The sequence below is a fragment of the Rhincodon typus genome, chromosome 1, assembly GCF_021869965.1.
Source record: "Rhincodon typus isolate 14 chromosome 1, sRhiTyp1.1, whole genome shotgun sequence".
Lineage (NCBI taxonomy): Eukaryota > Metazoa > Chordata > Chondrichthyes > Orectolobiformes > Rhincodontidae > Rhincodon > Rhincodon typus.
This window is the reverse complement of record NC_063332.1, coordinates 135,340,912-135,354,887: the sequence shown is the minus strand read 5'-3', so window position 1 is coordinate 135,354,887 and position 13,976 is coordinate 135,340,912. Positions and strand designations below refer to the sequence as shown.

The window sequence follows — 13,976 nt, the reverse complement described above, 5'->3', positions numbered from 1 at the left end:
GGTCAAGTGAAGTTGAGGCAGAAGATCAACAACGATCATACCAAATTACAGCAGGTTTGAGGAGGTTTGAGTAGGCGTACTTCTGCTCCTTTTCCATATGTTCTTATCTGCTCTGTTCTTGTGTCCAATCAATGTAGACTTTCCCTGATATGGCCATGATGCTCCATCTGAAAACCTGCTTGTAGCTGCTGATGATGATCTTCTCACCTGATGATGATGGTTTTGCTGAATTTCTATAGTCAATTGAGGCTGCTTCCCCAGAAGCTTTATTCAGTTCTGTCCTTTTAATTAATCTGAGAATACTTCCACTCATTGACAAAAACATCTCAAATAGCAATGACAAAGAATGCCACCACAATTTTTGTTGCATTTAAAGACTCTAGCTTCCATCACAAGTAATCTGTGTATGCTAAAATTGGTATTCTACTTGCTAGTTGGTGAAATAAAGCATTCCACTCAAAACTCAAGTTACATGGGAGTAAGGTTTGGGATAGGAGTAGGGAGCAAACTTGCTCCTGAAAGTCCCAAAACTCAAAGGATAAATCCCACGCTGGGAGTGAACAATCAGAGAAAAGATGTCCCCACAAGTCAAAAGGATAGAATTAATGCAGAGCCATTCCTCAAAGCACAGGCATGTTCTCTCCCATGTTTGCTACTAATAATGAGGGATGGGGTAAGGTGGGGAGTGGTAGAGAATTGAAAGCGTTTTTTTCCAAATTGTGCTGTTGGATTCCTGCTGGAAATTAGAAGTTAGGAATGGCTAAGTCCAGTTCAAGATTTAATGAGAAATGACAAGTTCTGACTGTACTTGATTAGACTTAAGATTATGGACGGTCAAATAAGCCATACCTTAAGTAAATAGCTCCTTGAGTGGTTATTTGACCAGCACCTATAACTGGTATGAATGTCATCAGATAAGATGGGTTGATTTAATTCTAATTATTAGAACATTAAAGAAGATAAATATTTTCTGTTGTGTCCAGCAATCAAGGGGAATTTACAAACTCTTTATTTTAACAAGATATAATTTTAATTGCAGTGATTTTTAAACATGCCAGTGTAAGTGTAATTATACATAAAGTGTATAATTCAACTGAAATATGTGATGATTCCTTCTATGGTATTTTCATTATGCAGACCAAGGCAATGGAAAAAATGTACTAATCAAAACACAATTTGGTAGACATTAATCATAAGTTTTCTATTTTGTTTACTTTGCATTTTGCTTTACCAGCACCTGGAATACTTTGGCCAATAATGCAGGAGAAAGCTCAGCTTGTCCTTCAATTTCACAGAAGAAACATATGAAAGTCACAGAAGGACTTGGTTATTGGGAGAAGGTGGCTGGGAGGTGCTAGGTTAGAGGACTACATTTAAAGATATGGGCTGAGGAAGAAAAACATGGGTACATTTGCTGGACCAGAATAGTCTTGTAGTCAATAATCTCGCAACAGCAAGAATGCAATGCCCAGTGTTTCACAGAGAAGGAGACCTACACTCAAAAGAACATGAGATCATACTGGGCAACTGTTAGAGCATTTCAACATGAGATCACAATTCAAGCATGTGTATCTGCAGGTCTTAAGTACAGTTCCATGCTGGTGGGAACTGTCATCAATTTAGATGTGTCTGAGACAGTTCTGTCAATGTAATGACAACTTACTGATGATGTGTTGCTGCTAAGGCACTGGATACCAAATCAAAACAAATATCGGGTAAAGTACTCAATGCACAATATGAAACAATTCTGTTCAATTAAATCACATTTTTTCTCTTTGTGCGTAGATTTATGTGCATTACATCAATTTAATTCAGTACAGTTCAGCTTACAATTTGCTGGGAACATTTTTGGTTTGGCTTTTCCTTAATATTTTCTTCATTCCTCTGTGGTATAGCATTTCAACACTAATTATTTGGCATAGAACACAATATGATCTGAAGTCAAGTGATTTTAAATGCATTGATATATTCATATGACTTATGATACATTCATCTTTTGTCTATTAGTACAGCAAAGCTTTTAATCTGTTAAATTTTATCACATAGTATCTGTTACCCTACATGATTTAGATTGAAGTAATGTGGTTACAAAATGTAACCAGTGTCTTAAAACAAAAAAAAATTCCTAAAATGGTACGTGAGCATAAAATTTAAGGTTTTGCTTTTCTTTAAAGCTCTGATTTCACTACTACAGACCAATTACATTTTTCATAGTAATTTGAGTGAGGCACCATGTTTATATGGTCCAGTTGCACTGGTGTTGAATGAGAGAAAACAGAGCTCCATTGCATGTGTAATCAGTCCAGACAAAGTGCTGATTTCCAGCCTTTGCTGTTGATGTAACTTTTAACAATTGACAGAATAGAAAGCTCTTTTCTGCCGTAAGGAATTAGCAGCAATCCACCTTGGCTTTTTTAAAACTTTTGAAAAGAACATTTTAAATCATGATTCCTGTGAAGTAGATAACACTGTATGTTTGGTGACAGATTTGTACCAAGTCCGGCACTTACGCTGAACCTACAGTATATCTTGAGTCTTGGACATTATTTTCTTTCTAATAATCAAAAACATTCATGTGTCAGTTTGATACCTTTAAAAACAAGGTCAAATTGGATTATGACATCTTCTGTACCCTATCAGGGTCAGCTTTGATTTAATTGATGGTCCATAAAACATTCAAAGCAAGTCTGACCTGTTATCCCACTAATTATATGAGACGAAGAGAAATGTCTTTACTGTGCATGTGGTGAACCTGTGGACATCTGGGCCACATAAGGCTGTGCAGGTAAAGTCAAAATAAATAAAAAAGAAATAGAATTCTTGAGCCGAAATGCATCAAGGGATATTGGGAGAGAGCAGGACTGTCGCGTAGAGATAGAGTACTGGCATGATCGTATTAAATGGTGCAGCAGGTTCGATGGGCTGAATAGCTGACTTCTGGTCCTATTTTCTATGTTTCTATATTAATTCAAAATTTGTCAGAAGCTCTTGAAACCAATAGAAATTACAAATTTCAGTGTTTGAAGAATGATCCTAGTTTACTGCCCACCAGTGAGGTACCCTTGAATACTAGGTTTTGCGTTTACATAGGAATTTCTCTTGACCATCCATCATTACCTTAATGAAAGATCAGTGGAAGTCCCCTGGAACAGTGTTCATGCTGTTTTTTGATGCTTGCTGTTTTTCCATTAAATTTATGGAGAACCTCCATTGAAATCCAACACCAACAGATGTCAGTGACAGCATGGACTTAGCTCCTCTGTATGTTTTGTTTATACTTTCAGAATTACGTGATGAAGAATTTGTTTGAGGATTGGTGATTTTGATGTAAGATGTGGTGGGAAGAAAAACTAAGATGCTTGGTTAATGTCCCCACAAAGAGGCCAAACTCTTTTGATGGTCAGGTTTCAATTTGATTGGACATGTAAGCTGCCTGTGCCTTTGCAGCATGATCCACAACTGGGAGGAAGAAAACTCAGTGCCCATTGCTGGAGTTGGCTCACAATTCCAAATTCAAGGGGAAAATCAGACCAATGTGTGGTAGGCAGCAGTGGAAAGTGAGTAAGCAGGTTGGAACATTGCTTCAGCATCACAGGAAGGCACTGTTATGCTTATCATAGCCACAAAAATGTTTCAACATCTTTCAGCAACCCCTTTAAGGTATATTAACATGACTATGTTCTGCAATGCTGTAATAGGTGGGGCCTAAGTTTAGCAGCAAAAAATATGTATCACTCATAGAATATTGCATAATTATGAAGTTGCATACAAACTGCTTCTGTTCATCTTCCCCCATTGACCAATCGTAATAATCTATATGGGTGGATAACATTCAATTTGACAACCTTTCTGGAATTGCAACACAAAATTCCATTCAGACTCATTTTTGTTTTAGATTTAATTTCCATTCATTGGTTTTCTTTTAACAGATCTATAATCATTCCTCATTAGGTGTAACATTAATTGATACAATGTGGAAAAGACTTACTCAAAGTGTTTGCTGCTCCAACAGGAACTACTGAAGAGCTATAAGGTGAAAGTGTGCTGCTCACTTTGAAACCTGAAGTGCTGGTAATTGAAGTAATGGTGGCAGTTGAAGACACCTCTATGTCTGACATCTGACTTGTTGGTACTTTTTGTGACTCTGTTGAGATAATTAGGGCTGTGGTTCTGGCACTGGAGCTGTTATCTGGGAAGGAGCTGTTACCATTTTCTTCTGTTTGATTAAGACTTTGATTGTCACTAGTATTTAGATTACTATATATTTCAGTAGTTAAAGAAGCACGGATGTCAGAAGTTTTCGTAATTCCAAGATCCACTGTTACATTAGTCTTCGAATTCTCTCCATTGGGTGAACCAGTGCTGAAATTAGTTTCAGGATCAAATGTTGAAGCAGAATGAAAAATCTCTGTTATATTTGTTTGATTTGCAATTGTGGCTTCACCATCAGTTACAACTTCCAGGATACCTTTAATAAAAGAAAAATAATTAGTATGCCATTTATTGGAATAGCTCTTCAGACTGACTATACAATTTCTGCTATGACCTGGCCTGATTACCAATTACATACATATACCATATAGAGTCACAGAATCATACAGCACGGAAACAGACCCTACATGCTGAGACTGAGCCATTCAGACCAATGCCACTTCCTAGTCCATGCTACAAGAGCTGATTTTAACTGGGCCATGAATCTGGCAACTAGAATTGACCTTGGGTTGTTAAAATGTTATCAAGTAACTCCTGCCAACATGTGCATATACATAGACACTGGGTGAGGACTGATTGGGCTTGTGATGCCCTCTATTAAAACAACTTCCTGCAATAGAACAGCAATTCATTGTCCACTAATGAATGACCACTAAAGTGAATGTTAACTCTCATTTATTTCAAATGAAAACAGAAATTGCTGGAGAAACTCAGCAGGGTCACTGGACCCTAAACATTAACTCTGCTTTCGCTCGATAGCTGCTGCCAGACCTACTGAGTTTCTACAAATATTTCAAAAAGAAAAGTTTATAAAGTGAACTTCGGTCTGATGGAAAATGAGTCAGGGGAATTAATAGAGAAAAATAGAGAGAAGTCTGATTAATTGAACAGGTATTTTGCATCATTCTTTACTCTTGAGATTAAAAGAAACATCTCGCAATTAGTTATCAACCAACAAATGGAAGGGAGGAAGGAATTCAAGAAAATTATAATCACTGGGGAGGTGGTACTGAATAAGATGCTGGACTTATGGGTTTATAAGTCCCTGGATCTTGATGGACTTAATCGAGAGTCTTAAAATAATTAGCTAATGAAATTCTCTAGATTGGAGGAGATAGCAAATGCAACTCGTTCCTTCAAAAAGGGACAGAGACAGAGAGCAGGAAACAATGAACCAATTAGCTTAACATCTGTCATAAGAAAGATGTTTGAAACTATTATTTATGATATTATGGCAGGGAATAGTAAAATTCAAGATAATCAAGTGGAGTCAACATTGTTTAGTAAAAGAGAAATCATGACAATCAATTTATTGGACTTATTTGAGGAAGTACACAACAAGGATTTTGAGAAACCCAAAAAGGTAATATGCCAGGAGACAAGTCTGTCATATTATGACAGAAAGAAATGTGTCATTCCGCAGACAGATACTTCTATAAAAGGACTGGGAATAGCCAGTACAAGCAGGGAAGCCAACACCATACACATCCAAAGCTCTAAACCTTGGCTGTGACCAGATATGACAACATGAAAAGAGAGCTTTCTGCAGTCATGTGTGAATAAGAGAAGTTTCATATATATCTCTATGGAGGTAAGTTCATTATGTAGATTTATCAATGCCCACTGAAGGAGATCTACAACAAGAAGCTGTGAATTTTTAAATTCACTCACAGAATGTGGGTGTTGTTGGCTGAGCCAGCATTTATTGCCCATATCTAGCTGCCCTCTTGCCAACATACCACAAATGAATAAGAAAAATTACAGACGTTATTCCTGAGACACCCACTCTCCACTGTTAGATTTTTCCATTGACATAGAATCCCTACAGTGTGGAAACATGCCCTTCGGCCCAACAAGTCCACACCACCCACAAAGCATCCCATCCAGACCCATTCCCCTATAACCCACCTAATCAACACATCCCTGAACACTACAGGCAAGTTAGCATAGCTAATCCACCTAGTCTGCACATCTTTGGAATGTGGGAGGAAACCGGAGCACCCAGAGGAAACTCACGCTGACACGGGGAGAATGTGCAATCTCCATACAAACAGTTGCCCGATGGTGGAATTGAATCCAGTTCCCTGGTGCTGTGAGGCAGCAGTGCTAACCACTGAGCCACCGTGCCATCCACCATGCCACTGTGTTGCCACAGGAGAAACGAGATTGAAGATATAGGTATAGAGATTCATCTGAATGTAACACCACCAAAACGGAGTCAAATTAGAGATTAGAGTAGCAAAGATAAGAAGTTACTGATACTTTCTCAGCAAGTGATCCAGGGATGCACGAGTGAAACACAACAAACACAGCCAGTATTTTGGTAGTGCTGGTCTGTAGAAGATGTTATTTCACTGGAAGATGACATTCTGTTAGGCAGATCCAGGATAAATCATTTGCAAAACAATACAAAAAGGATTTCTCCAGAGGATACATAAAGGCCACATGGGAATGAGGAAGTGTAAACTGAGAATCAGATCAGCCATGTACTATACAGGCATCTGAATGGTTGTCTACATGTCATATATTCCACAAGTTCACAAATGCACAGCAGAATGAGGAGAAAATAGCTAGTAATTTATCACCTACGCCATGGCATACTATGGGAGCTGATTTATTCACACTCAATCAAAAATGGTCTATCATAGTTCCACATAACTACTCAAAACTTCCTTTTATCTAGAATACAAAATGTTTGAGAGCCACAACAATGATCTCTGCAGTACAAGTCATGTTTCACTGAACAAGAAATTCCTGAAATAAATGACAATGGCACTCATTTACACCTGGAGAATTTAAGGAGCTCACACAGCTCCTCAGAATAGAACACACAGGTTCAACATCATCACGTCATAATTACATCAACCAAAGATAAAGGGGTTTCTAGAAATATAGTTCCAGGCAGTTAAAAGAATCTTTGTGAGATTGAGAGATAAAGAAAGACCCAAACCTTGCCATATTGTCACTTTGATTCATACCTCTCAAAGTTAACATTAAATCACCTGCAGAGTTGCTGGATGGAAGAAAATAGAAGACGACTCTAACAAGTAAAATGCATTCTAAAGAGACCAAGAAGAAGTGAGACAACAACTATCTGAAGCACAGGAAAGGGGAGATCAGTAATTTAATAGACATGCTAAATTCCAATCTGAGTTGTTGAGAGGATAAACTGTACATGTGCATTATCCAAGCGTGGAGCCCATCAAATTTGTAACTAAACCTGAAACCCCAGAGGTTATCATCGTTGAGACTGAAATCAATAAGCAAATGGGAAGAAACAGAATTAATTTTCAAACTATGCTGCAGAGACTGAAAAGACCATCAACAACACTGAAAATATCACTATCCAGGGAGAAAACATTAGCAATGTGAAGGAACGTCTGCAACATCAGCAACAAAACCCATATCATATGTGCAACATGGCACCTCACCACTGACAACAATGAATGCCCAATCAACAAGATAAGGATGGAACATCCTGCCACCTAAATAATAGTGAAAAATATTTTTAGAAAAGTATATGTACTATGAAATACTGTAGAGGGGTTTCAGTTTATTTCTAACTGTTGATTGATAATCTTTAATTCAAAGAAAGTTTACTTTAGTTAGGGCTGTAATGACTCAATTACATTGATAGGGATATTACAATATGAAGAAAGAAAGAGTGATGTATATATGTACAGCTGTATTACCTGTAATTAGCTAGGAAACCAAATTTATGGTTGCACTACAGAGTCATGGTGATATGTAAAAGGACCAGCCTAAACCAGTTCTTTTGCACAGGCAGCATGGCAAGCATTTAAGCAAAAAGAGCTGTTATCATTCCAAGCTGAAAGTATGATTATTGCAAATATCTGGGCGTACAGTAATACAAGTTCTATATCTACCAAAACCATGGTTAAAATTACACAGACTAAAGAAAAGAATGCCTGCAAAAACTATGTGGCTTTTACATCTGTGTTACAGATTTGTATTTTGATTCAAACCTTAACGTTTGCTCTGCTGCTGATGATGTCCACTCCTAATTCCACTGGTGCCTAAATCCTGACCTCTGATACCCATTATATTCACTACCAGTGAATGTAATGCCTGTGTCTTTGGTAATACATCTTGTCTGCCCACCATAGTAAGAAGTTTGAAAAGGTTTATTGGTTATCTAATAGTGCCACAGGCACAGGGATGTCACAGACGCTGGATATTTTTTTGAAAATTTAACTCCTTGTTAAGGACACTGAATCAAAATAAAGGTTTCCAGTCAGGACCCAGGCCTGAGCGCCTACAGGCTCTATTTCCATCGCAAAGCCAACCTGTATGTAGCTAAATATTTGGTGCGAAGAAGGCTAAGGTTAAGCACATTTTTAATATGGGAATTTCCTTTCTTTTGGTCCCATCTCTTCGGATATCAGAAACATTGGCAAAAATGGAATAAAAGAATAAAAATAAAAATTTGCATTTAGACAAGCAACATTCATGATTTCAACATGTTGTACAAAGCTTTGCAACTAATAAAAGCCAGGCAGGCTGAAAGTTGGGAGGATTCCTGGCTAGGAGTTAGAAATCAGCCTCCTGCACCCACTTTATGCTATTTAACTGTCATTGGAAAGGATGAATTCCAGATGTCTTTTTTTTGCTGCTGCAAGATATTGCTTGGGAGTGGCAAAAAACATCCATGAAGTGTAATTAGTTAACACAGTGTGGAGCTGGAGGAGCACAGCATGCCAGACAGCATCAGAGGAGCAGGAAAGTTTACGTTTCGGGTTGGGACCCTTCTTCAGAAATGGGTAACCCCACTGCGAAGCATCTCCTAGGGATGCCTACCTTGAATAAATTAACCTCCTCCCTCCGGAAAGACCTCAGTGGATTTCTCTCCCACTGCAACCCTCCGGTAATGTCTTCAGCCCTGAAACTGATTCCAATTCTGAAGAAGGGTGCAGACCTGAAACGTCAACTTTCCTGCTCCTCTGATGCTGCCTGGCCCACTGTGCTCCTCCAGCTCCACACTGTGTTATCTCTGACTCCAGCATAGGCAGTTCTTACTATCTCTCATGAAGTGTAATTATGCTTGAATATGCATCTAATACTCGTCCAGTGTCAGCTCACTATTCTGCCGTGGAGATCTTGTTCCTAAAACAGCCAGGTAATGACAACAATGCCATAATTTATTGAACTCATTGGATGAAAAAGTGATTTCGTCCATTTTCCTGGGTGCATAGGGGGGCGATCAGAACCTGCTTGCACTTATTCAAAAAAATAAGTGGACAGCGCGTTAAAAATTGATATACCCACCTCACCATCATGATTATACTACGGTGTGAGGGACCATATATTTTTCCTTTTTGAACTATAAACTGGAATAGAAGTTGGACTGTTATATTGCAGAAATACCAGGAGAGTTTTTCAACTTGAAAATCAAGTGGTCCACATTTTTAGCTGTGTAATATAATGTTACTTTTTGAAGCTTTGAAGCAGACACATTTGAGACAGAATAGTACCAAAAGTATTTGAGTTAAAGAAAGGCTGTCTGATAACAGACTCAAGTTGGTTGAGATGCAGTTTGCTACAAATCTATAAAAACAGTAAAGCCAGGGATCTCCAGAGCTGGTAAACTGAAAACAATTCCATCTCCCCTTCTCTCCATGTGAATCAAAAGACAGAAAAAACAAGAAAGTTTAAAAGGAATTTTGACATGCAACACCCCCAAGCATCTAGCACAGTTTATAAATATTGTACATACTGCAGCATAACGGGCATTCACCAAGGTGAACTTCTTGGCTTGGTCACACATTACTGAAGATTCATAGAGTGACATTGCTTGCAACATTGCTCCCCATTGATGAGAATACCCTCATAGCCACATGTCTTCAGTCAATGGAACCCTGCCTGGTCAAAAACCTATGTTGTTGCAGTTGTACGGGGCCTTGGTGAGACCACACCTGGAATATTGTGTGCAATTTTCGTCTCCTTTTTTGAGGAAAGATGCTCTTGCTCTTGAGGTTGGACGTGAAGGTTTACCAGGCTGATTCTGGGAATGGCAGGTCTGACGTATGAGGAGAGATTGACTCGGTTGGAATTGTTTTCACTAGAATTCAGATGAATGAGTGGGGATCTCATAGAGACTTACAAAATTCTAACAGGACTGGACAGGGTAAGTGCAGGGGGTATGTTCCTGATGGTGGATGTATCCAGAATCAGGGGTCACACTATGAGGATTCAGGGTAGGCAATTTAGGATAGAGATGAGGAGATCTTTTTTCTCCCAAAGAGTGGTGAGCCTGTGGAATTCATTACCACAAGAAGTAGTTGACACCAAAACACTGAATGTATTCAAGAGGTGACTAGATATAGAACTTGGGGCAAATGGGATCAAACGTTATGGGAAGAAAACAGGATTAGGCTATTGAGTTGGACGATCAGCCATGATCATGAACAATGGCGGAACAAGCTTAAAGGGCTGAATGGCCTCCTCCCTCTCCTATCTTTCTATGTTTCGATACTGGTGAATCCAAAAACCCTCTCCTTCTGATATTTTCTTTATTTGGAGAAAAAGATGAAGCACACCTTTACTGCATCAGTGCCTCTGTAACCTCCCGCATACTTGCATCCCGGTTGCTAAGTGGCCAATTAATTTTGAAAAGACTTTCTACAAACTTCCAATTTTCCCTGGATCGTGGGGAAAAGTAAAATAAGTGACACACTTGTTCAGGAAAGTTTGTTAGGATATTTCTAGTAACTGCAGATTGGTCAGTGTAGCAACAAGATAGGAAATACACTTGGAGAGGTTTGAGCTAATTAAAAGCAGCCAGTAAAAGAAATTATAAAACACAGATTGTGTTTGATTAATTCATTACATTCTTCGTGATATAACAAAGAAGATTAATGAAGGGAATACACTGGATGTCATCTCTATAATTTGACTAAGCCACATAAAAGGCTGATTAGCAAAACTAAGGCTTATGGAAAAGCAGGGTCAGTGTCAGCTTGGACTAAAAAATGGCTTAAAGAGAGAAACAGTGAGTTTTGTTGAATGATTGGTTTTTAGACTGGAGAATGGTAGACAATGGTATTTCCTAAGGGTCAATGCTAGCACAATTTTTTTTTGTTTTATATATAAGTAACTTGAATATTGGAGTACAGAGTAAACTTGTCCATGACATCCATTTTGTCCATGACGTGAATTTGGAGGGTTGAGAGTCATATCAACTGACTGTAAGAAGGCATGGATAGGCTGACAGAATGGATAGGTTAAGTAGAAGATGGAATTTTATACTGAAAAGCATGAGGAAACTTATTTTGACAAAAGAGATAAGATTAAATGTTAAAATAAAATAAAGAGGAGATGGTGAAGATCTGAAACAAAGTCAGAAACTGTTGGAGAAACTCAGCAGGTCTGGCAGCATTTGTGGAGAAAAAGCAGAGTGCAGTGACTCTTTTCCTTTGTTTCAGATTAGACGCTGACATGGACTAGTTCAGCTGAGGAGCCTATTTCTGCATAGGCACTTCCAAGTATTACCTTGTATTCTAAACAGGACAGAGCTGACAGAGAAGGCATCACTGAAAATGGACAAATGGTTTGTGGGCTGCAAACAAAAAGCATCTGACGAGATCTGTGCTCATGTCTGAATGAAATATAGATTTATTGATAAAGGGCAAAAGTAAACAGAAGATTCTCACAATTCTTTGCAGCTTTTGGGTTTTGTAAAAGAAGCATTAATGGTGCAACACCGCCTTACATGATGTGTTAGATTCTATTACAAGCATTGGTATTTCACTACTGAATAAAACAGGTACTTGGCCTTCTTTCTCTGTATTGCAGACATGCATTCGTTGATTGTTTTTAAAGAAATAAACAGGATGTGCAGTTCAAAAGAAACCTCAGACTTCTTGGTTATCACTCAAATATATTGAAAAATATTGTTTCCACCTGCAATTGGCAGTATATCTAATGCAAATCTAATCCGGACCCTGATCAAATAGATTCATTTTGTTTAATCAAATAATTTTCAGTACTATTTAATTACATAGCAATAACATTTTTCTGCTGCAAATCATGTATGTGTCACAACTAATTTGAGCCACATCTAAAATAGTGTTAATGTGGCAATCTTAGTTAAAACATTTCCAGAGAAATTTTCAAAAAAAATCTCAGTCTTTAGTTTGTTGAAGACACAAGAAGGGTATAGTCCAAATTGCTTTGAATTAATTGCATTTTGTGATAGGAAGGGATGGAGGTGGCAGAATTGTTATCTTTAAGAGTAGGATTTCTGACTGTAAAATGATTAACAATCTGAAAACAATTGCAATTAAGGCTTTACTGGACAGTTGTGTTGATAATATGTACATTAGCTGACAATATAGCATGGAGTTTTTGGTGAGATTTTCAGGCAGTTTCAAGTTTAGCCAAAAGAAGAAATTGGCGTGATAAGAAATTTTTGCCACCCTGTAAGCTCATAGTTTTGAAATAAATGTCAGTTCTAGATGAGGAACCACCTTTTCGTTAACCATGAATGTATGCTTTCAGTAAGGAGATGCATCCACTGTCTGGGGCTCATTGCTCCTTCATATTAACAAATTTAAAAGCCGCCTGTACGCTCCTTCTCTGGTGGTCGGGTCTCAGAATTACTCCTTTCACAGCTTTAGAAAAGAATAATTTGATTTTGGAATCTAACCAGCACTGGTCCTTACAAAAATGAACACAATTCCTCATCTACAAATGTATATCACAAAATAACATCAATGAGGGGCCCACTACTGAAAAGTCAAGGGGAAGCCTGAAGCTGCTACTAAATTGCAACTTAAATGATGCATGTCAGTTGCATACTGAATCTACCATGATTTCAGATATTTAAAAAAATCACAAAAGGTGTTACAAATCTTGGTTCACAGCACACTTTTCTCTGGAACTACAAATTTCACCGAATAACACATTTCCTCCAGTTATGAAGCCATTTATCACCTTTAATCCATTATGGGCATTCAAAGCGGAAAAAGCTAGTAACATTTGAATATCTTTCAAGGGCCCAAGTCATTAAATGAATTCAAGATGATTGTGTTTTGGTGCTTCCTTCTTAGTTTGTCATTTTTAAGCCAAACATTTGAGCAAAGTAATGCACTTGAATGGATGCAAGAAACCTGAAGTCAGCTACAAATTAGAACTATTTGGTTGGTTCTTGAATAGTACTGGGTACAGAAGTTAGAAAGAAAGCCAAAATCACCCTTCTGCTACAGAAGGCCATGCAGTCACAATCAGCTTGCACAGCGAGCACCAATAAGGGGAAAAACATGTAGCAAATAATCAAAGATTGCACATTAAAACATTGAAACTAGTTCAGTTTCATAGAATCCCTTCAGGGATTCCTTTATTGTATATCAAGGAAATAATAATGTAATTAGATGTATTTAAAAGAAAGAGAATAAGCTTACCAGTAGCGATGAGCAGTTTGGAAAAAAATGTCAGATATGCCATAATTATTTTGTCCATTGGAATATTTTTGTAGACAGATATTTAAATCACAAAACAAAAAATGTGGCTTTCAGGCACTGTTAAGAATTTTAAATACATTATCATTTCGACTAACCTCTTTATCCTTGCTTGCCTCACTTCCTTTTTTCTCAAAACAGCCAACCAGAACACTGCAAAGGTTATCTAGCTGTTAATTAGCTCTGCATTGCTGTTCACTGAAAACCACAACAAGATCTTAACTGCTAGAGGGGCACAGCCTCATACCATAATATTCACTCAGATATACATATTCTGCATCTTTGTTC

The 13,976-nt window shown here is 37.9% G+C and overlaps 1 protein-coding gene across 1 annotated transcript in view; it reads right to left on the bottom strand.

The window, feature by feature from the left end:
- The window catches only part of LOC109911257, a 115,802-nt gene extending 102,049 nt beyond the window's left edge, over positions 1-13,753 (bottom strand). Inside the window, exons 1-2 of the mRNA XM_020510555.2 lie at positions 13,632-13,753; positions 3,989-4,468 (exon numbers count right to left, since the gene is read on the bottom strand). Of these exons, the coding sequence (XP_020366144.2) occupies positions 3,989-4,468; positions 13,632-13,689 (538 nt within the window). The 5' untranslated portion in view covers positions 13,690-13,753. The remainder of the gene's footprint in view (positions 1-3,988; positions 4,469-13,631) is intronic.
- Positions 13,754-13,976: the final 223 nt, after the last annotated feature.